The 20,266-nt window shown below is 33.6% G+C and overlaps 4 protein-coding genes across 4 annotated transcripts; 2 read left to right on the top strand and 2 right to left on the bottom strand.

Annotated features, from left to right (window-relative positions):
* Positions 1-9: 9 nt before the first annotated feature.
* LOC117605151 (uncharacterized) lies at positions 10-1,397 on the top strand. The gene has a single exon (XM_034326136.2). The coding sequence runs from the start codon at positions 10-12 to the stop codon at positions 1,306-1,308; it is 1,299 nt and encodes a 432-aa protein (XP_034182027.1). The 3' UTR covers positions 1,309-1,397.
* Positions 1,374-10,350, bottom strand: l(2)05287 (WD repeat-containing protein l(2)05287). Its single transcript, XM_034326129.2, has 15 exons — positions 10,033-10,350; positions 9,669-9,870; positions 9,395-9,573; positions 9,201-9,320; positions 8,936-9,123; positions 8,712-8,870; positions 8,436-8,629; positions 8,164-8,348; positions 7,940-8,100; positions 7,674-7,863; positions 7,425-7,603; positions 7,185-7,357; positions 6,935-7,120; positions 1,960-2,078; positions 1,374-1,819 (listed from the first exon to the last, which is right to left on the bottom strand). The coding sequence occupies exons 1-15, from the start codon at positions 10,161-10,163 to the stop codon at positions 1,630-1,632; spliced, it is 2,556 nt and encodes an 851-aa protein (XP_034182020.2). The 5' UTR covers positions 10,164-10,350; the 3' UTR covers positions 1,374-1,629.
* LOC117605153 (uncharacterized) lies at positions 4,540-6,585 on the top strand. Its single transcript, XM_034326139.2, has 3 exons — positions 4,540-4,723; positions 4,809-4,998; positions 6,233-6,585. The coding sequence occupies exons 2-3, from the start codon at positions 4,900-4,902 to the stop codon at positions 6,350-6,352; spliced, it is 219 nt and encodes a 72-aa protein (XP_034182030.1). The 5' UTR covers positions 4,540-4,723; positions 4,809-4,899; the 3' UTR covers positions 6,353-6,585.
* A 379-nt stretch (positions 10,351-10,729) lies between the features above and the next one.
* Positions 10,730-14,162, bottom strand: LOC117605147 (mediator complex subunit 15). The gene is made up of 12 exons (XM_034326130.2): positions 13,984-14,162; positions 13,736-13,823; positions 13,519-13,570; positions 13,241-13,435; positions 12,684-12,943; positions 12,437-12,595; positions 12,253-12,371; positions 12,073-12,155; positions 11,823-11,984; positions 11,463-11,751; positions 11,286-11,388; positions 10,730-11,199 (listed from the first exon to the last, which is right to left on the bottom strand). Exons 1-12 carry the CDS (start codon positions 14,043-14,045, stop codon positions 10,870-10,872), a joined length of 1,902 nt encoding a protein of 633 aa, XP_034182021.1. The 5' UTR covers positions 14,046-14,162; the 3' UTR covers positions 10,730-10,869.
* Positions 14,163-20,266: the final 6,104 nt, after the last annotated feature.

The following is a 20,266-nucleotide window of genomic DNA, read 5'->3' as shown; positions in this document are numbered from 1 at the left end:
CCGTGTGCTATGGTATTTACTTTCTCGACCATGTCAAGATCAGAAGTACAAGTTCGACTAGCACCAGAACGTCTGAACGGCGATGTACATTATGATACGAGTATTAATTGTAACCCATTGACTGTCCAAGAGGTTCAAGATCTAATTAAAAAGGCAGTAAGTGATAACGCAGAGATAAAGAAATTTTCCTTTAAATCCTACTCTGATGGAAAGCTGGGCTTTCTTGGATCCTATCAACAACTCAGCGTAGATATTAAAACCGTGAATGGAAATGAGATATTGTATTTCTTTGTTAAAATGGTACCTTATGAAGTACCATCTCAAGCGGAATACGTACTGGACAAACGTGTCTTTCTCAAAGAGAAGATCTTCTACCGCGACATAGTTCCTCAACTTTATCATGGATACAAGGGCAAAGCATGGAGTCCAACTTGTTACATAGTTAAAGAGAATCTGCTGGTCTTTGAGGATTTAAGCGTTAAGGGTTATACACTGAGGGATAAGTTATTTGACAAAGAGCTAATTGTCTCCGGTTTAACAGCCCTCGCCAGGCTACACGCGTGCTCCCTATTGGCGGAAGCTCGTCTTGGAATGTCTCTGAAGAAGATGCATCCTAGTGCTTTCGTGGAGAACGCTTTCAGTCGTACTGGTAAAACTCGAACGTGGTTCGATGTTGGTGTTAAAGCCATTGTTGCTGTGGCTGAACATCTTGGCCTTGATGGAAGTATGATACCAAAAGCTTGCGAGGAAGTGTTCCCAGCGATGGAGATGTCACCTACAAAAAAGAACGTAGTCAGTCATGGAGATCTATGGGGGAATAATCTAATGTTTAGCAACAGTGAACCTCTACAGTGTGTACTGATAGATTTCCAATTGTTGAGGTATGCTCCTCTGGCACACGACGTCACACAATTCTTGTACCTCTGCACAGAGCGTAACTTTAGAACGACCTGGGAGGAAACCATGTTAAAGTATTATTATAGTGTCTTGTGTGAGACTATGAAATCCTCGAAGACCACTGTAGAGATCCCTTCTTGGTCGGAATTGATCCAAGGAGTAGAAGAACAACGATTGGGTGCATCGATCACAGCTAATTTGTATTTTCAGACGGTGCTGATGGATAAACATTTGAGCGCAGAGATTCTCAATGATCCTGACAATTATCATGAGTTTGAATTTAAAAGCAGGAGTGACATAATACTTAAAACTATGAAAATTGATCCAATATATGATAGAAGAATAGCAGATGCTGTTAAAGAACTGGTTGAATTTAGTTTTCGATTAGATCAATTACCTAAACCCATGTAACATTAAATAAGTTTAGGTATTTTCATGTTAAAAACGAATATTTAATATAAATTGCACGGCGCTTTGTATTGTATAATATTTATATATAAATGTAGACACTGTATTTATCAAATATATATGTAATAAATAATACATAAAATAATGGTTTCCTGCATATATTCATTTAAACATATTATGAAAGAATATCTAATTTTTTTTTAATTGAATAAAAATAAGAAGAATTGGAAACTTTCGTTTTAAACGAGGTAAAATCTATTTAAATAGTTCTCATTCATACGAGTCTTGGCTAAAAAAGAATATTAATATCCGTTTTTTCCTTTATCAAAGTTCAATATCGTCTATCTCCGGAAATATGGTTGATAGGAAAGACCAATTATGATCAATGAGTTGTATTTTTGTTTCGTCTGCATCATTGTTTTCAGCAACTGGAGAAGATGGTCGTTTTACTTGTCGCATGGATTCTTCTTCGCTCTCGTCTTCTGTCTCCATTTCAAGCTGCATGTTTTCATTTCTTAAAAAAGAAAGAAGACGAAAAGGAAATTAAATATAAGAAGATGAAGAGAAGATTTTCATTTATCTAAAGAATAAAATAGTAAATAATAAAAATATGAAAAATGATAATTAATGAAAATTTCAATTCTGTTAAATTACCTGGTGTTTTTGTCTTCAATTGATTGAGTTCTCGATGCCGATGGTGTTAACAAAGAGGTAATGAAAGATGCACAAATCAACTTCATGGGTGGCAAAGTGTGGGCTGAGACACTGAGTAGCTGAAACAAGTAATTAAAGTCCGCTTAATTGATTATAAAACTGTTTATTTTTCAAATCAGATACACCTGAAGTTATGGAAAGAATAACAGATAGAAGAAATGGATAGAATATGAAATGCGTTTGCTTTGGTCAAACTACTGACGCTCACGACGACCGATTAGTTAATTAACGTTAATGCTGACGCAGGCACACCCCCGAATGAAAATTTCTGCAATTCCTGCAATCTTCTACTTCAGATCTAGGTTGACGCGTCTCTTATGCGGCCTACACGAGTATTCTTCTCAGTATACACCAGTTTTCGCCAGAAATTTGCCAGAAACACACGGTGCATCATTGAAAGAAAAACAAGAAATATTCCCAAGAAAAATCTGAGTAATTTCTTATTGAATTCACCTACCGTAGGGAACTCTCAGACGAGCGTTAAATATTCAATATTTTTAGTATGAAAGTTAAAGGAAGAGATAACAGTAACTCGCCTAAGAAGGAACAATATTATTATGGTAGATGCTGCGATAGAATAATGCAATCGTCATACGAGGAGAGAGAATACGATTTTATTAATAGGTAACGTAACAATCAGGACAGCTCCCGTGGGAGATAACGAGTTTGTTCCTAGCTTCCTAACAGGTTCGTCCTGACCTGGTTTTACCAGAACATTTGCAAACAATTCTGAAGCGACGTTGAAAACCATCGTTCTCCATTGTACAATGTAACGAGAACGAATAAAGGACCCGTACTGTCGAAAGTTTCGATTCATCTTCAGTTGATTGCTCCAACTTTCATTTTGTTCGTTAATCTATGCGATGGATTGAAAATTGAATTAATACCTGCCCTTTGCATGATGTACTAACTTTAGCAGAACGAACATATTCAGTGGGATATTGAGAACTAGTTGAAGGAGGATTAAAGATAAATAATTAACAATATGATAAATAATTCATCAATGAAAAAGATCAAGGCAATAATAATTAAGAAGTTTTGAAGAACGTAGTTTGAAAGAAAAATATGAAGCAACAATAACAGCTTATGCAATAATCTTCCAGAAGACTATGGAATATGAAATGAAATTCAGTCAGTAAACAATTAAGTTTCAACGATTCTATGGAATTGACGCACTTTATAAAGCACGCATGAAAGGAGTGAGTAAACGGATATCCGTTTACTCTAAATGACTACGTGGATCTGTCTAATTAATTATCTTCTATGACGTCTTAAGTCCAGGCATATGACGTCATTGTGACACCTTCCAAATTAAAATCTGTGTATTTTATCCGTTGTCTTAATCGCAAGCATCTTTGAAAACAAAATGTGTCCCTCAAACTTAAATGCAACTACTCCGCAAGACCTAATTCCATATTGAATTTCTTAGGATTTTCCTGACAATTATAGTTCCATGTGCATTTTGATACACTGGTGTATCTCTACTGATACCAAAAAAACAATGTTCTTAAAGTATTACGGGTGATTGTTCACAATTAATTAAATGTTGCGTTTATGTTCTTTATAATGCCATGATTAGCAATCATGCGGCCTTAAGGACCGCCGGCTCATGATGATCCTTAATTTGCTTAGCCTCCAGACTAAGGCAGCCTCCAAATGGGGCAAGATTTAGCTTTCAGATACGCTGATGTTATCGCGTTAACAATGCGCTCGACGCTTCAAAGTGTCTACTTCATTATCACCGATAACAGGGTAAACTTTACCAATATTGATTTCGCATCAAGTCTGAGTATGCAATGAAATTTCACGACCATATTCTTGAAAATCTTTCTACGACGTTGAGGTCTTATTGTTGTGGAAAATGATCGAGGCGTGACCGTCAAGATATCACAATCAAACGGTCGGAAACATTCTATTTCTGAAACTGCTTCTAGCTGATTTTAGCTCGTGGAATAATTACGAACCCCGTTATCGTCCTGAAAGACCAGGAAAAATGTATTTACTACAAACAAGATAGCGATACGTTCCAAGTTCAACGATGTAAAAAATAGAGAAACAGAGAAACGTTTTTTTATATCGGTAACGATAAACACTAGAAGCATGAATTTTTATAATTATTTGTATGTAATTATCTGCTATATTAAATTGATGCTGATAACTGATTATAATTTCTCCCTTAACACTTCAAGTATTTATGTCAATAAAATCCTGGTGAAAATGTGAGGTCTTTACAAACAAAATTATGTAAAATTGTATTATTTTTTAAAAGCCACGTTCATCCTCAAAGGATCAAAGAATATCTGATCTCTGAAATTTACAAATTTATTTCAAATAGTGTTGTAAAAATGTGAGAAATTTTTGGTATTAATCTAATGGTCGGATGAGTATCGTGATGATCAGGAAAATTCTTTGAACGACCCCGGAGGTTTTTCCATGAAAGACAATGTCCCAGGTCGGAGGGACAACTGGAACGCCGTGAGAGGGTGGGAGTGCGGAGAAGTAGCTCCTATATTAAATCATGGCGAGGCCACTTCCCAAACTCAGTCCTACGTTGAACGTTGAAGCACGCAAGAAACTCTTGCCCCTTTACTCATAATCGATTTTTTGATTCCATCAAGCAACAAGTCGTCCTTCTTCGTAATTCTTTGAAACGCTTTTGGTGAACAGTGTCTATCGTGCATACATTTTTCATTTTAAATAGAAGGTACATTTAAACTTGCAATTGGAGATGTTCAAACAATAAAATACTACTGGTTCAAGTAAATTAATAAACATTTTGTGATTGACAGATTTGTTGAAGTCTCTCCTCAAAGTAGGGAATCACGGTATATCTGAGTGCGCAAGTTAAAGAAGAAAACTTGTGAATCCACAGTTTTTGGCATGAAGTTAACAGGGTGGAGTTTTGTGGCATGTATCTTGATGGTTGTCTTCTTCTTGGCAGTTGCTACGTCCGCGTATCCTGCTAGCAACCCAGAAATAGTGAGTATCTTCTTTTTGCATTTAATTCTTTCAGTGAGTTTAACTTGTCAAAGCATACATTATTAAAAATCTTCTAACATCATCCTCATACTCCTCCAAACTTGCACACATGTGTTCAGGGGTTCCATAGTATTCAATTCTTCTTTATATTAATTCTTGAAAGTCCAGATACAAGATGAGGCTCTTTCATATTTCCTTCTTAAACTGAATCTTCTATGATACTCAACCACGTGTTGAAAGTAATGCGTGGGCAACATTAGGGCTTTGACTCGTTAACTTCAGCTTCTCGTAACGAATTAGGCACGTAACAGCAGAAAGAACGATAGAAGGAAGAGAGTCTAGAAAGATGCAAACATGAGTCAGCGTGATAATTATACTCCATCGTGTCTAAGCAGTGAGAAATCAGGATGTATCTCTGGAAAAGAAGCACAACATACCTTGAAATTACTCTTGTTTTCTCAAATTTAATACTTATATCAAACTTGTTTGTTTAGATATGATTTAGAAAAAAAAGAGTTTCAAAATTAATCAGTTTGAATCCTTATCAAATAATCCTATACTTTTGACTGGTAGCAGAAATGGTAGCCACACATTCAATCAGAAAGTGTTATCGTCAGGTCGCGAGAGAGTTTGTATTGATAAAAATGGAGCAAATAGATAGGAGAAAATATAGTACACGTGCTCACCGATAAACAATGTTTTGCCTTAAATGATATAATTCGGTCATTGATATTCGATCCACATTTTTCCTCTTAGATATGTAGGTCTTGTTTATATTAAAATAATGTTAAATTGTAACCACGATTATAATAACGATCGTCCACTTTTATTTTGTTGTCTCCTACTTCCACTATAGCGTTGCATTAAATCTCTGTAGTATCGTAAACAAAACTTGCAATTACAGACATTCTTTCCGCACAATTTAATTGCAATTAATCTCAGGAGGAAAGGTCATAATCTAAAGAACAGCTTTTTGAATAAAATAAGACTAAACATAAGACGATTGTATTACATACTTTAATCTTAACATGCAATTATCTTCTGAACTATTTCTGTTTCTCCAGAAATACTTCAACACATAAATGTTGTCTAGGTGAAGGTTGCATTTATTGATCTTCCAGATTGCATTTATTGACCTTCTCTCCTCCCCAAAATTAATTATTCAATTTATTTTTATTCATATACTGCAAACGGTTCCTTAAGTTTATTAAACACAGTCAATTATTTTTTTAAGATATATAACTTGCAGGCGATCGAGAACATGAGACAGATTCCGCAATGGCATTGTCTGCGTTATAGAAAATTCGACCTGGTACGCCGCTGTAGAAATTATCGTTTAGGAAGGAAACACTGACAAATACAACATCATCGCAACACTGGATGGATGACTACAACCAACAATAAATTACCTTACTCCAAATTCCATCGACCTGCTATTCTGAAGGTTCTATTTCACGTGTTTAAATCGATTTGAAGCAAACAAAATCAAGATGTAACCAGTTATGAAGACTCTTCTAGAGATCTTATGATAATCATTTAGAAAACAATGCTATTTATGTAGATCTTAATTTAGTTTTTTATACTTTGTCATATACTTCAAGACTGTATCTCTAAGACTAACATTTATTTTCCTGTATTTATATAGATTATAAAAAAAAAAAGATGAAGATCTTTTATGGAATTAACTTAATAAAAATTGATCTGACTTAAGTTATTTATGTTACATTTAGATTTTATAATTATTTATAACTACACCGAACGAAGAGATGTATATAAATACTGTTTAATCTCATTATAAAATGAGAACATGTTTTAGAATAAAATTATTTTTTGTATCTCAAAGATACTTTCAAATGAATATCACTTACCTGTGAATTTTTTGGTCTAATGAATTATAAACAGGTAATCTATGCAAAGTATACTTGAATTTACTTACCTCGTCCACCATCCCTTTTCCTAATGCACTTAATTGTTCGTGTATAAATGGAGCAGGTGTTTCCTTGTCTATTGTAGTATCAGCTGCTATTAAATTGCTGAAGGCAGTTGCCGGCACGGATGCGTTTGTAGATATACTCTCAAGACAAATGGATACTTCAGACTCCGGTTCCAGTGTTAACAACTCCTGCGAACACATTTATAAATTTTAATGCCTCCATTAAATTATTTCATATTTATTTATTACATACTTGATTAGAATCTAAAAAGAACAACTGTGACTTTTGTTGCCATAATCCGTATGATGCGTCTCGTTTCCTTTGCAGGTGTGGAACGAAGGTAGCTCCCAAGATATAATTACCATTCTCAATAATATTTTTTCTAGTATAAACAGGTAACGACTTTTGTGGTGTAAATACATACACTGAAATAAATTAATTAATATTTATACTAAAATCTAATGCATTTTTTGAGAAGCCCTAGAAACTTACATGAATTGTCGGTTGTAAAAACGGCCATGTGAGTAGACTTTGGATCTGCTGTTAAAGTCGCTACTTTTAAAGATACACTCCACACCAGTGTTAGAGATAAGATGTTCCAAACTGCAATATGTTCGGTGGAAGCTGTTACTACAAAATGACAGGCTTCTTGTTTCCCAAATTCAATTCGCCTGTTTACGAATATGTAATTATGTCGTCGTTGTTATGATTGATATTACTGCTATTCTTTGTAAGACTTACGTTAGTGGATATTGATATTTACTACTGTAAGCAAGACTACATTTAAATGTACAGGTATCGGGTGTCCAGATTGTCAGGCTAGAACCAAAACAAATACCAACTAATGAACCATCAATCGAAAATCCAGCATCCGTTACGGGTAAATTTCTATAATCTCCTATACTATGACACTGCCAATGTTTTGTTTTTTCTAGAACAAACGTAATCTTGTAATTTAGTACTATAATTTATTTTCGAATGAGTAGAATACACATATTTGTACGTACTATAAATGGATGAAGACTCGACTAGATGCCACAATTTGAATTTTTTGTCTCTACCAGTAGTAACTGCCAATGCTCCATCTTCATTAAACATACTTGGTTGAAAATGCAGAGCATTGATACCGCCTTCGTGAGGAAGTTCAATTGAAGTGTTCAATGTAAACCTAACAAGTTATATAATTTTATTTATAATATCTGTATGCAAGAAATAGATGCTTCATACTTACAACTGTTCTTTACTGCTAAACATCCAAAACTTGAGCCTTACTTCAATACACGATACTTTATCGTTTCGTTCTTCAACGGTTGCCATCCACGTACCGTCGTGATTTAAAGCTATCTTTGTAACTTCCGTATTTACGACAATTACACTACGTTCTTGAGTTAAAAAATTTTGTGCGGTAATATTTATCTAAACATGACATGAAAGTTGACATTGATATAAAGATAATGGAGAATTATAATTCTCATATGGACTATACTTTGTACTATTACTTACATTATACAGTAAGCTTTTAGTATGGGTATTGTAAAACTGAACATGCCCGGTACGGCTATTTAACACGAGACAGTTCGTACGTGGATCAACGATAAGACCAGCAGGGAATAATTCTTTAGAAGATAAAGCTACACCCCATGTAAAATTCTGTATTACAGATGTTAATTTTCTTTGTGGATTTACAACTACAATACCTGCAATTTTTACAATACTGTTAGTTCAAATAATAGCAAATATGTTAAATCTTTGTTACAATATATTAAATAATTCGCATACCATTATCTAAAGTAGATACAGCAACATACAAATTATTTGGAGCAATAGTAAGATGTTTAATAGGTGCAGGTAACCGAGGAAGAAACGATTTTTGATGCGGATTTGCTAATACCCATTTTACTAGTACACATTCTCCACCTCCAGTATACATGTGAGTACCTGCATTTTTATATCATGAATATAATATTCTATTTAATGCAAATAATAAAACTGGTGATTTGTACCTGATTTACTGAATGCTATTTCTGTAACTGGTAATGTATGCCAATGATACACAGCTGTGTAGGGTCTTGATTGGAACAAATTCTTCCATACTACAACACGGCCAGTTGAATCCCCTGTGGCAACACATTCTTCTTCTGGATGTCCAGCAATACATGTTGGTATCCTACCTGTTCTGCCTGTTTTGTGTCTGTAATTATGAAATGGATTTGTGTTTGTTTTCTTTTACTAAATTTTAAATATTGTTTCATACATTTTAATACATACAATTTATCAATAAGATTCCTTGATGGATTTAATATGTGTAAATCTACATCATGGAGAACAGCTATCAAGTTATCTCCACGATTTCCAATTATATCAACATAATATTCAGGGAAATAAATTCTGTAATAATAAAGTAAATTAACTATTAAACAGCAGAGGTGTTACCCATTTATGAAAAACAAACTTTGACTTACCCAATACATGTGGACTTTGTACAAACTCCAGTTTCTAGATCAAATAAAACTATATAAATTTCTGTTTTATTATTAGATAGATAAGTTACAAGCACCTGCCGTAACTCATTTCCTTTGTGAGTCTTATAATTTACAATGTGAAAAGTCTTTATTCTTGGTTCATCTTGAAATTTCAATTTCTGTAAAAAGATTAACAATTACAATAATATGAAAAGAAATTAATCTCTGAATATTACAATTTACTGTTGCTAGGAAATGCATTTATTGTTCATACTAATTTTTTTGTAATAATTCCACTTTGACAGCTCCAGAAATTAAGTTCTCCATTTTCTGTACAAGTAATAATTAGATTAGAATTTTCAGGATGGATAATTAATCCTGCTATCCTATGATTAGCTGGTTCTAATTCCCTTACAAAGTCTCCAGTTTGAGTACTATAGGCTCTTATAACATGTTTCCATACTATGTACAATGTTCTGTAACAATAAATATTAAACAATGAGAGTATATATACGTACAGCCTATATTTTTTATACAAAGGATAACTTTAATAAGAAGCAATATTTTATAACTTTGTCATAAGTTTCATAACATTTCAACGAAAGGAAAAAGTTATAAGATTCTGAATTAAAACTTACTCTCCATCATGAGAAAAGACTGGTCGTTGATCAATTATACTACCTCCACCTTTTCTTGTCACGACTAAATCATCTAAATCTATTATTTCAATTTTTGAAGACTGACGCCGTCTGTTCAACTTCATCTGCATTTTGTTACTTAACTTCAAAGAATTTAATTTTTCTGATATTTACAACCAATGCTAATATACTCCATATATTAATAATACCATATGATACAAAATACATGAAAGAAAAATTATATTTTGACAATTACACGTGATAAAATTAAAATAACCAAACCAAACGCTGAACACATGGTGCGTTCATTGACTACGGATCAGAAAACGAATGAACTGCGCTCTATGGAAAAAGTGAGGAACTAAATTTGTGGTCTGTTTTACCTTTTTATCATCTTTCGCGAATGAAAAGTGAACGAAATCGTAGTTCTCACTATTTTTCTAAACGAAACCTTGTACTTACATCATCCCCTCAGTGCTCGTTTTGCTCTATCCGACCCAAAGAAAGAATCAAAGGGAGTCAAAATTGTGGCTTTTCACAAAGGCATGTCCAGTGTTATATCTGTAGTCACAGCGTATAATATAAAATATGGAATAAAAAACTAAACATATTTCTATACAATAAATTTGAATGAAACTATATAAATAATAAAAAAAAATAGCAGATACATTTATATTTATTTTACAACGTCATATAAACATACAAAATGTCTTAAGTTAAAAGGGAAAATATGGATATGGATATCTTATCGCAAACAAATCAAATAAATGATTAAATTAGAAATCGTTATTGTATAATTGTCTTAGACTCATAATATCTTTTATATATAAAAGCTTACTATAAACCCATCAATACTGTACTAGCGGTAACAAGAGTTTGCGAAGGTGCACTCGCTTGTCTCACACTCATTTCCCAAGTATCTAATAACTGAGATACAGAAAAACGACGAGGAAGCTTTGTTATACGTGCATTTAAAGCTTTTTGAACCGCACAAAGGAATGTTGTAGCATATTCATGGGGTGCCATAACACAACGCGGTGGTGTTAACGGATAATCAGCAGGAACTGTAACTGACACTGGTGGAACGCACGGAAGATGACGATCATCCAACCAACATATTAATTGAATACACTTTGATCCATTTTGTTGCGCTGGATCCAGACTCACCTAAATGTTTACAAACGTGAATTATATATTCATGTATTATCACATAAATTTATGTAATATATTAACAAATGAATTAAATAAATTACTTTAAACCGTTGGTCCAATCGAGCTATTTCTCCTTGTAAGACATCTGGTATTTCACTTGAGGATTCTTCTATCTTTTGTTTTTTCAATGGCGGAGGTAAATTCCTGTTTCATAAATTTTCACAATGCTTTAGGTTCATAGTACTTTGCAATTATAGTTAAATGTAATTACTACTCACTTTATTTCTGGACCAAATAAAGCTTCTAAACACGGGCCAAAGGTACGCTGTAACGTGTGATTTACTACTGGACTTTGGAGATGGGTGCTTACTGCTTCCAACAGTGGACTGAAGAAATGATGTTCTTTTAGTGTTGTTACAGGAGGGCCTACGCTGGCATCACTTCGTTTAAAATCCAACTTTTCAAGAACTACTTCACATTTTAATAATGTATCCAAGGACATAGTACGTTTGGTAGGATTTGATAAAATTTCTAATAGTTTTTTCATTTTGCTTAACTTATCGACATCTGTAAAACGAAAAATTATATAATTAATATATGTGTAATGTAATATAGATAAAAATCATTAAAATACTTACTTCCTTCGTTTCCCATTTTAGCAATCATTCTTCTTAAAGGTTCAACATATTTACTCAATTGTCTAACTTTATCTCTATATGCTTGATCTTCTTGTTGTGGGCTTGGAGTAGCACCTACACCCCCCGGAGTGTTCAAAGAACTACTAGGGGATGGTGCCATTCCTAATTTTAATACAATTTTTTTTTATTGCTACTTCTATTACACAGTTCTAACTGTATCACTTTTACACTAACAATTATTTTAACATACCCACAGATCGTTGTGACCCTGCCATTATTGCGTGTTGTGGACTTGGCGATGGAACTAAAGCAGGCGAGGCTACCATCTGATTGCTATAAAATGTATTTCATAATATTAACTTTCAATGTAAATCTTGAAATACTTAATTGTACATGAAGTGCTTTAGGGAAGTTATTGTACAATAGCAACCTTGATGGTGCACCTAAACCAGCAGGACTTGGAGCTGATGGTGATGGGCTCTGTCCTAGAAACTGATTTGGAGTAACATTTCGAGGACCAGCGAAACCAGCGTTTATCATTTCACCTTGCTAAAAGTATTAATACCCATGATAATCTCGAAATAACACTACGTATTAATTCTTCATTTGTATACCTTTCTCTGCATATGACTTAATTGCTGTTGCATTGGACTAGGTCCTAATGAACCTGGAGCAATTTGATTCATTTGTTGTGGCATACTAGTTTGGATTCCACTTATAGATCCACCAATTTGATTACTCATCTGATTAGATAGTTGATTTTGCATTTGAGTCTGATAAATAATGCATAAATTTTACTAATTTCAATAATAAAAATAAGTAAAAAAGACACATATATCAGTGTTAATGGTTGATACATACTTGCATATTTTGTTGCATCTGACTTGTAGTTATTTGTCCCATTTGATTGGTAACCATCTGGTTCATTTGTTGAGGAATATTTCCTTGGCTCATTTGATTCATCTGTGTTAGCATTGAATTATTTTGCATAGTCTGAATTGGTCCCATATGACTCATTGGACCACTGGTTTGAGTAGGCATCATACCCATTCCTGGCATTTTATTTTGCATACCTTGCATGGTTATAGGTTGTCCAGGGCGTTGATTTAAACTTTGCAATACTAAAATAAACACAATAAACCATATCTTAGAAAGATGCCCAATAGCAGAAGAATGTAGGCCATAAAAATATAAATTCACCAGCAGAAACACAATTATTACACACAAGGTATACCAAATATAATACTTTCTTATTTTATTAGGAAAAGAATATAAATCAATATATTTACAACTGAAGTTAAATAAATAAATTATGATTAATAATACATATGTCATAATGAGTGTATAACTTTCTTTACTGCAAGAAATAATACTTGATTGCAATAAAATGTACTTAAATAATTGATACAAATAATTACAATTTGTAGCAGTATTTGCAGGAGGTTGAGGGATTATTCCTTGAGGATTAGATCCTGGTCCATTCATATTCATCATTTGATTATTACCAGTTCCCTGACGTGCCAACGTTTGTAATGCTCCAATTGGATCTGGCATTACTTGATTTCCAGAACCAACAGTAGCTGGTGCAGAGCCCCCTGCTTTTTGTTTAGAACCTAAACAGAGGAAAATTGGTAATGTAATACCACCATTCAATTGCTGAAATAATATTTACATATTATATTAAAATATATATTACTTAATTCTCTGACATGCAAGATCAGCCTGGCTACGAAAGCTAGATATTCTTCCTGCAATTCAATAAATTTATATTGTTAGTAACCTTGATTTACAGTTAGTATTTTTTAATAACACCAAGTAAATATTTAACTCCTTAGGTTTATGTTCATAAGGTTTGTTAATTATTTGTTTAATTAACTCTTTAGTTGAAAATTAGGGGACAACAGACAACAAACCTTGGTTTTTGCTTTCTGAAAAACATGATTTTCCATTTCAATACTATTTTTTGCAATGGGCATTCCAGACATCTGTACAGCTTCATCTCTGCATAATAAATGTTTAATAAATGTAAATATATGTGTAGTTTATTTCCCAACACAAATGTTTTTTATTTTTGTATAAGCATTAGATGCTATATGATTCAATTATCTCTCATGAATTAACTACTTTGTCACAGAAAATTTGTTAATATACATTAACTTACATTTTTGCAATTACACTTTGACGAAAACTTTGTGTTCTCCATGAGTTTTCATCTGTTGCCATTTTTAATGATTAAGTCACTAATTAGAATATTTTCACAACCTTCTTTGTGTGACAAACTGAGGATCTATTTTTTAAAGCACACTTTGGAACGCTTCGGAACCTAAAGGTATTTGGAAGTATAGCAGTATAGCTTCTTCAGATTGCTTCAGATTCGGAAACTACTCAACACCTTACAAAGTTCCTGTAGCGAGGAAACACGAGCGCTATCTATTTGAAAGCAACGGAAGCTACCTGTCGTCGAATAGCTTTTGTATAGATGGTGTTGAGATCAAATTTGAGATTCTTTTTTATGGGCGATTTAATTTTGCAATTAATTTATAATTAACGCGTGATACCACCGAAGACTTCATAATAAAGTCTTCATCTGGTATCGGTGATACATCGAAGCCATCTGGTGTTATGGTCAACTTTCTTTAGAGTGTTGCGGTGCGAAGAAATTGCTAGTGCGCAGATCAGTACATTACTTTTTTTCGAAATTTCGTTTTGATTGCACCTGCTTATGAAAAGCGACATTAAATTGTATTCCTGGTATAAGAAGTACACAAGACAGAAGGAAAAATTGCAGAGGAGTCTAGATTCAGAGTTTCTAATATCAATTTCACATTGTCTTCAAAAATGCACAAGGTGAAACATTTCACTCTTACCCCGAAATTAAATTCAAATTGACGTAGTATTATAATATCTTAATTGTTTCTTCACTGAATCGACAATTTCTTATTTTGTTTTCATAATTTATTGTTTTAAATTTCGAAAAATGATTTAGTTTCATCAACTTAATTGAGGTTATCTATTCGCGAGTTAACATCTCCACCCACAATTATAGATATATTATTCTCTGATTTCAATCAGCATTTCCCTTGTATTCATGTTTCGTTTACCTTCATTATGTTTGACGATACATTGCATATAAATTTTTCTATGTATATCTGAAATAATACTTTATCAAATATTAGCAAATCTTAGCAGAATCATCACATAGGATACTGTTATTAAAGTAATAATTCTCGTCTTTTATTATATAATTACAAATAAATAAAAGTTAAACCAAGATAGGTGTTGCTAAAAAAAAACATAGTATTCGATTTTTTCTTTATTATTAATTACGTGAACATTTCCGTTAGTATTAAAGCCTCGAAGTACACAATTTTCAATTTGTATCAATGACGGTGATTGGCTGTCCGATCCAATCTGATCCAATCAGATTCATCTTTTTAGGGCGAGGTGTGCAGAGTGTGGTGTAGTGCGTCATTCTTCTTCGAAGCTTCGTCCATCTTGCACGTGTCTGCGTCAGGTGAGATTAAATTATCTTCAAATATTAAATTGAATTGTCTTTCGGGTGATAGAATTACAAAAAACAGAAAGAAAAGTCGAAGATGAGTCTAGATTCTTGATTTTTGACATTAATTCGGCTTTTTCTTAAAAAATACGTGAGTTGAAAATTTTTGTTTTCGCCACGAATGCACAATTAGTTTGGAACAGCAGAATCTTCATTATTTCCGTTTTATATCGTCAATTTCTTGAGTATTATTATATTTTTTCATGTTTTTAATATATTTTTCCCATAATTTATTGTTATACATTGTAATAATTGATTTCGTCGTTTTCGATTAATCTGCGGATATAGATATGAATTAAAATAATATTTCTCTCATTTATTCTTCTTTTATGACGATAATTTATTAAATACCGTTAATATCTTATGTTTTATCTACTTTTTTCCCTATATTTTGGTGCTTTAAGTAGAAAAAAAGTAATCTTGACTTTATTACAATATGGCGTTAATAGTTTTCAATGAACCTTTTCTTTATTTTAGTATTAAAGTATCGAAGCAATTCAAAGTTTCTACCAGTGGCTGCGATTGGTCGTCCGTTATGGCGTCTTACCATTTCGACCAATCAGATTCGTCGTTGGAGGGTTAGGTGCGCGGAGTGTGGTGGAGTGCATCAGTTCTCTTCGAAGCTTCGTCCGTTGGCACGTGTCTGCAACAGGTAAGATTAAATTATCTTTAAATATTAAATTAAAATGCTTCTCGAGTGTTAAAAGTACAAAAAACAGAAAGAACAGTCGAAGCGAAGTCCAGATTCTTAATTTTTGTCATTAATTCGATGTTTTCTTCAAAAATACATGAGTTGAAAATTTTTGGAACTTGTCGCAGTGAAGTTGGCCACGCATTCACTCACCGACGCGGCGTGAATGCGTTAGTGAATTTGTAGCCAACTTCATTGCGACAAGTTCAATGCAAAATGAGATGAAACAGTAGGATCTGAATTAGTTTCCCTTTTATATTGCTAATTTCTTAAACATTATTAAATGTTTTTAGTACTGTTTCACACAATTTGCTGTTTTTAATTTAATAACGTTCTTTCTTGAGCATCGTAATATTATTCCTGTTTAGACCTGTTCGTGTAATTGCTTAGGCATCGGCCGATAGCGGAACGTACGGAACAATCCCGCACGGTGCTGATCGGTCTTCGGCGCGAATTCTCTCGCAAACGTCGAAGTGATAAGACGTGTTGAAGGCGTCCTTCTGTACGGGTAGTTCATAGGTATGTTTACCGCATAGGTATAGACGCAGTTTACTTATTCAAATATTTTGTACAAATTATAAAGTTCGATCATTTGTTAATCATAACTTTATTGCTGTTGGTTAAATTTTATTTACATGAATTTGTATTTCTTGATACTGCAAAGACGCCATGCGATACATGCCATGACACTTGACATTGGTTTGAAATACAATTTCGTAAAGAGTTGGTAACGTTTTGACTTATTGTAATCAATTAGTAATAATTATTATTACCTTTTTTTATTGAGTCGTTGTTAATTGTAAGCATTTTTGATATAATTAATTGGTACCAAGGTCAAGGAAGAAAAGATTAAAGGAATTTTTTTTCTTTGATCACTTAATAGAAAAAAGGATAATTAATTTTTCATTTTATTGAATAATTTTAACTAGTAGTATCGTACATGTGTTCTAAATTAGAACAAAATTCAAACAATTTGTATTCTACTGCAGATAATTTCTTCTCTTCTGCAGTTATTTGATTATATTTTCCTTATTTATAAAAATATTTGATAAAATTCAAATTCATATATAATTTTGTTTGAATAAAAATTGATAATTTGCAAAATTAACCGTAATTCTATTTTGTTTTGTTACAGACGCATTTTTTTATTTTATCGAGTTCCTGGACAACTCAGGAGTTCCTGGATGGCTTTCATCACGACTTCCGTCTTCGCCTATAAGGCAACCTCCTACCTGGTAGTTGTGCATCCTCCTACTTGACTGTCGGAAGAAGAGTATATCTGCGAACGGTGAGTTGCATGCTCTATGATTCCTCCGGTGCCCAATCATGTCGTAGGACGAATGGTCCGAATCGACACGGGTTACTGGTTGTATACGTGGTTGGCGAGCATAGTGACCATGGTTATGAATACACTCATGAGTAGTAACACTTTTATTGTGTTTCATTTCATTTAGTTCAGGCTAGGTCTTCTTGCACTTCGCGTTTAAATATTATTTCTATTCCACATATTCCAATAGATATTTATGAAATATATGAATGTTCATGATACGATTTTATAATAAAACGTGGAATATGAAATATTGTAATACAGAAACAATTTTATTTCGTTTTTCTTTAACGGAGAAGTCAGATACCATCTGATTTAGTTATTGTAAAGATTCAAATCTATATAATATTGGTAATACAATATGTATACTCAATATAGATATTGATTATACTTTTATATTGATTTAATTACATTTTGAACATTGTAAATTCAAATATAATTTGAGAATTTTTTACGAGTAGTAAAGTTTAATTCATTCTATAGCGAAGTTTAACTTATTTACACGTTCATGTAAAATTGAACAATTTATGTGCAAGAAGACAATTCGTGACGGGTAGATTTCCAACTCAGAGTATTCTTGAAAATTTACTCTGTGGAGGGAGTCGCCCAAGGATGTTTTAATTCTTTATTAATTTTCACAATAAATTCTTTTTGATTAGAGTTTTGTATTTATTAAATTAGTGTTGCGAAAAGTTTCCAGCGCGAGAGTAAATATGACGATGCACTGACTAGTATTCGGTGGGAATCCTTTTGGTTTTTAATATCAATCCTATGTATTATTTAATTAATCAAATTAGTTACAAGGATTTCGCGGCATAAGACCGTGAACACCATCTCTGGGAGATATACCCATGCATTACTAGGCCTTTACAGGCGCAGCTTTAGAATACGGAACATATGAAAATATGTTACCATATTCTAAACTGTAGTCCTTTTGTCTATACTATGGGCGTCCGCAAATCTGACACCGTTGGATGCAACGTGTTGGACGGGCGGGTAGCGCTCTTAGCGAAGGGGTGCATTCTGTCCTGGCGTTACGACGACCAGGCGGGGTGGGTGGTATGTAGCGTCTGGCGTAAGTCTAGGGGGCGTGAGACCCTTCGTTGCCAGCTGATATTAGCAGTGCACCATGTTTGCGTCATAGTTGCTCAATTTTACTTTTCAGTATTTATTCTTAAAGCTTTATATTTACAAAGTCGAGTCACTTTTATTAAAATAGTGAAATATTAGCCCGTTAGATGTTTATGTACTAATCATGTTTCTAGATCAGGATTTTCAGGTTTAACCCTTTCCGTGTTTATTGCCAAAGCCCATTCACGTGCCCAGGTGCTACTTGGATGGGTAGAGGCAATGGGCACGATGACCTAGTTCATAAGAATAATAATTAATAAACGGCTGGCATTGTGTTAGTATATCGTGCACGACGTAATTTCCACATATGGTGTGTGTCTTTTTAGGCTGTGGGATTGCGTCGGTTTAATAACTTACTCATTTAACTTTTAATTTGAAATAATATTTTATCCAATAAGATGTACAATGAACGTACAAACCAAATAGTATTATTACCATTACTATTACTATATTGCCATTTCTATTACCATGATTATTACCATTACTATGAAATATTCTATATCAAAGTAGTTAATTAAATTTTGTTATTATCATTATACGCAATGATTGCTAGCCTTGCCAGACGATTTCAGTGAAAAATGGTACGTACCGTAGAGTGTGATGTGAGATGAAACTCGGGTGACGGAGGCGTCCCGGGACGTTCTCCCTAGTGTAGGCTCTTGCGCCCGGGTGGAGTGTATGAGAATTGTGGAATGAATTTTTGTGAGAATGTTATTTTGCCTTTTTTAAATATAGCGTTAGGTAGGTAGGTAGTATACCTTCTGGTGTGTGTGATAGATCGTAAGTAGGTAGGGCCGGGACAGGTTGTCACAGTCTCTTGGTCGGGTAGGCGCGATTTCGCGTGATTAACCTGCACCTGAAATATATTTGAAGAATTGACGATACGATCGATACGGATGGAGTATGCCGTTCGCCTTTGATCTATCTGTACAATTTTTCAAATTTTTGGCGACTTCATAAGTCGTCATACGCGATCGCGATGTTAGGTACGAAACGCACAAGTTCTGCTCGAGCACGGCACGTGTACACGAACAACGACTTATATAAAGTCCTTTTTCGTTCACGTGTCAATTAGAGTTTCGTGATTTTTCTTTTTTGTTGATTGGTTTTTTTTTGTTTTGCGTATTTGCAAGTCTCGAGCTTTAGATATAAGTTTCAGGTGGGTGGACCGCCCGAAGAAAGAAAAGGCTATATGCCGAAGCGCCCCGACAAACTGTCTTTCAAGAGGGGAACTACTAATGATTTTGCATCCTTTTGCAAAAAAGGATGGGAATTCATTATTGTTACTACTTTGTCACTATGCTCGCTTGTAGTTGTAGTTTTGTAATTTCAGGACAAGAGGGGGCCCGTGACCCCCATGATTTTGGGCAAATCGCGTTTTCAATTTAGTGTTGCGAATATTGACTACGGTTCAATTTAGTGTTGCGAATGAATATTTATTACGGTTCAATTTAGTGTTGCGTATGCATGTTTATCGCGATTTTTATTTATATATTAGTGTTGTTAACTTTAAACGTAACATTTCCTTCTTACATTGTTTTAAGATTTTTTTAGAGGTTTGCTTTGTAACATTGATTGCTTTAAGATAGAGTTTTGCTTTTTAATGTTGATTGCTTTAGTGTTGCGAATAAAAAATTCACGGTTTAAGAATCCCCCTTTTTTGCATTTTAATTGCATGTCTGTTAAAGATAACGTTGCAAATGACATTAGCGCGATTGTTTCCCAGACTTATAAAT

Source organism: Osmia lignaria, chromosome 3, assembly GCF_051020975.1.
Source record: "Osmia lignaria lignaria isolate PbOS001 chromosome 3, iyOsmLign1, whole genome shotgun sequence".
Taxonomy (NCBI): domain Eukaryota; kingdom Metazoa; phylum Arthropoda; class Insecta; order Hymenoptera; family Megachilidae; genus Osmia; species Osmia lignaria.
The sequence above is the reverse complement of the archived record's forward strand: the minus strand, read 5'-3'. Positions and strand labels throughout refer to the sequence as shown.

Excerpts from the sequence above, each read along its gene's own strand:
- LOC117605151 (XM_034326136.2), top strand. The coding sequence starts at position 10 with ATGGTATTTACTTTCTCGACCATGTCAAGATCAGAAGTACAAGTTCGA.
- LOC117605147 (XM_034326130.2), bottom strand. The coding sequence starts at position 14,045 with ATGGCAACAGATGAAAACTCATGGAGAACACAAAGTTTTCGTCAAAGT. Across the intron at positions 13,824-13,983 it reads CAAAGTGTAATTGCAAAAAT|AGATGAAGCTGTACAGATGT; the intron begins GTAAGTTAATGT and ends TTTATTATGCAG. Across the intron at positions 12,372-12,436 it reads TAAGTCATATGCAGAGAAAG|CAAGGTGAAATGATAAACGC; the intron begins GTATACAAATGA and ends TAATACTTTTAG.
- LOC117605153 (XM_034326139.2), top strand. The coding sequence starts at position 4,900 with ATGAAGTTAACAGGGTGGAGTTTTGTGGCATGTATCTTGATGGTTGTC. Across the intron at positions 4,999-6,232 it reads CTGCTAGCAACCCAGAAATA|ATATATAACTTGCAGGCGAT; the intron begins GTGAGTATCTTC and ends TATTTTTTTAAG.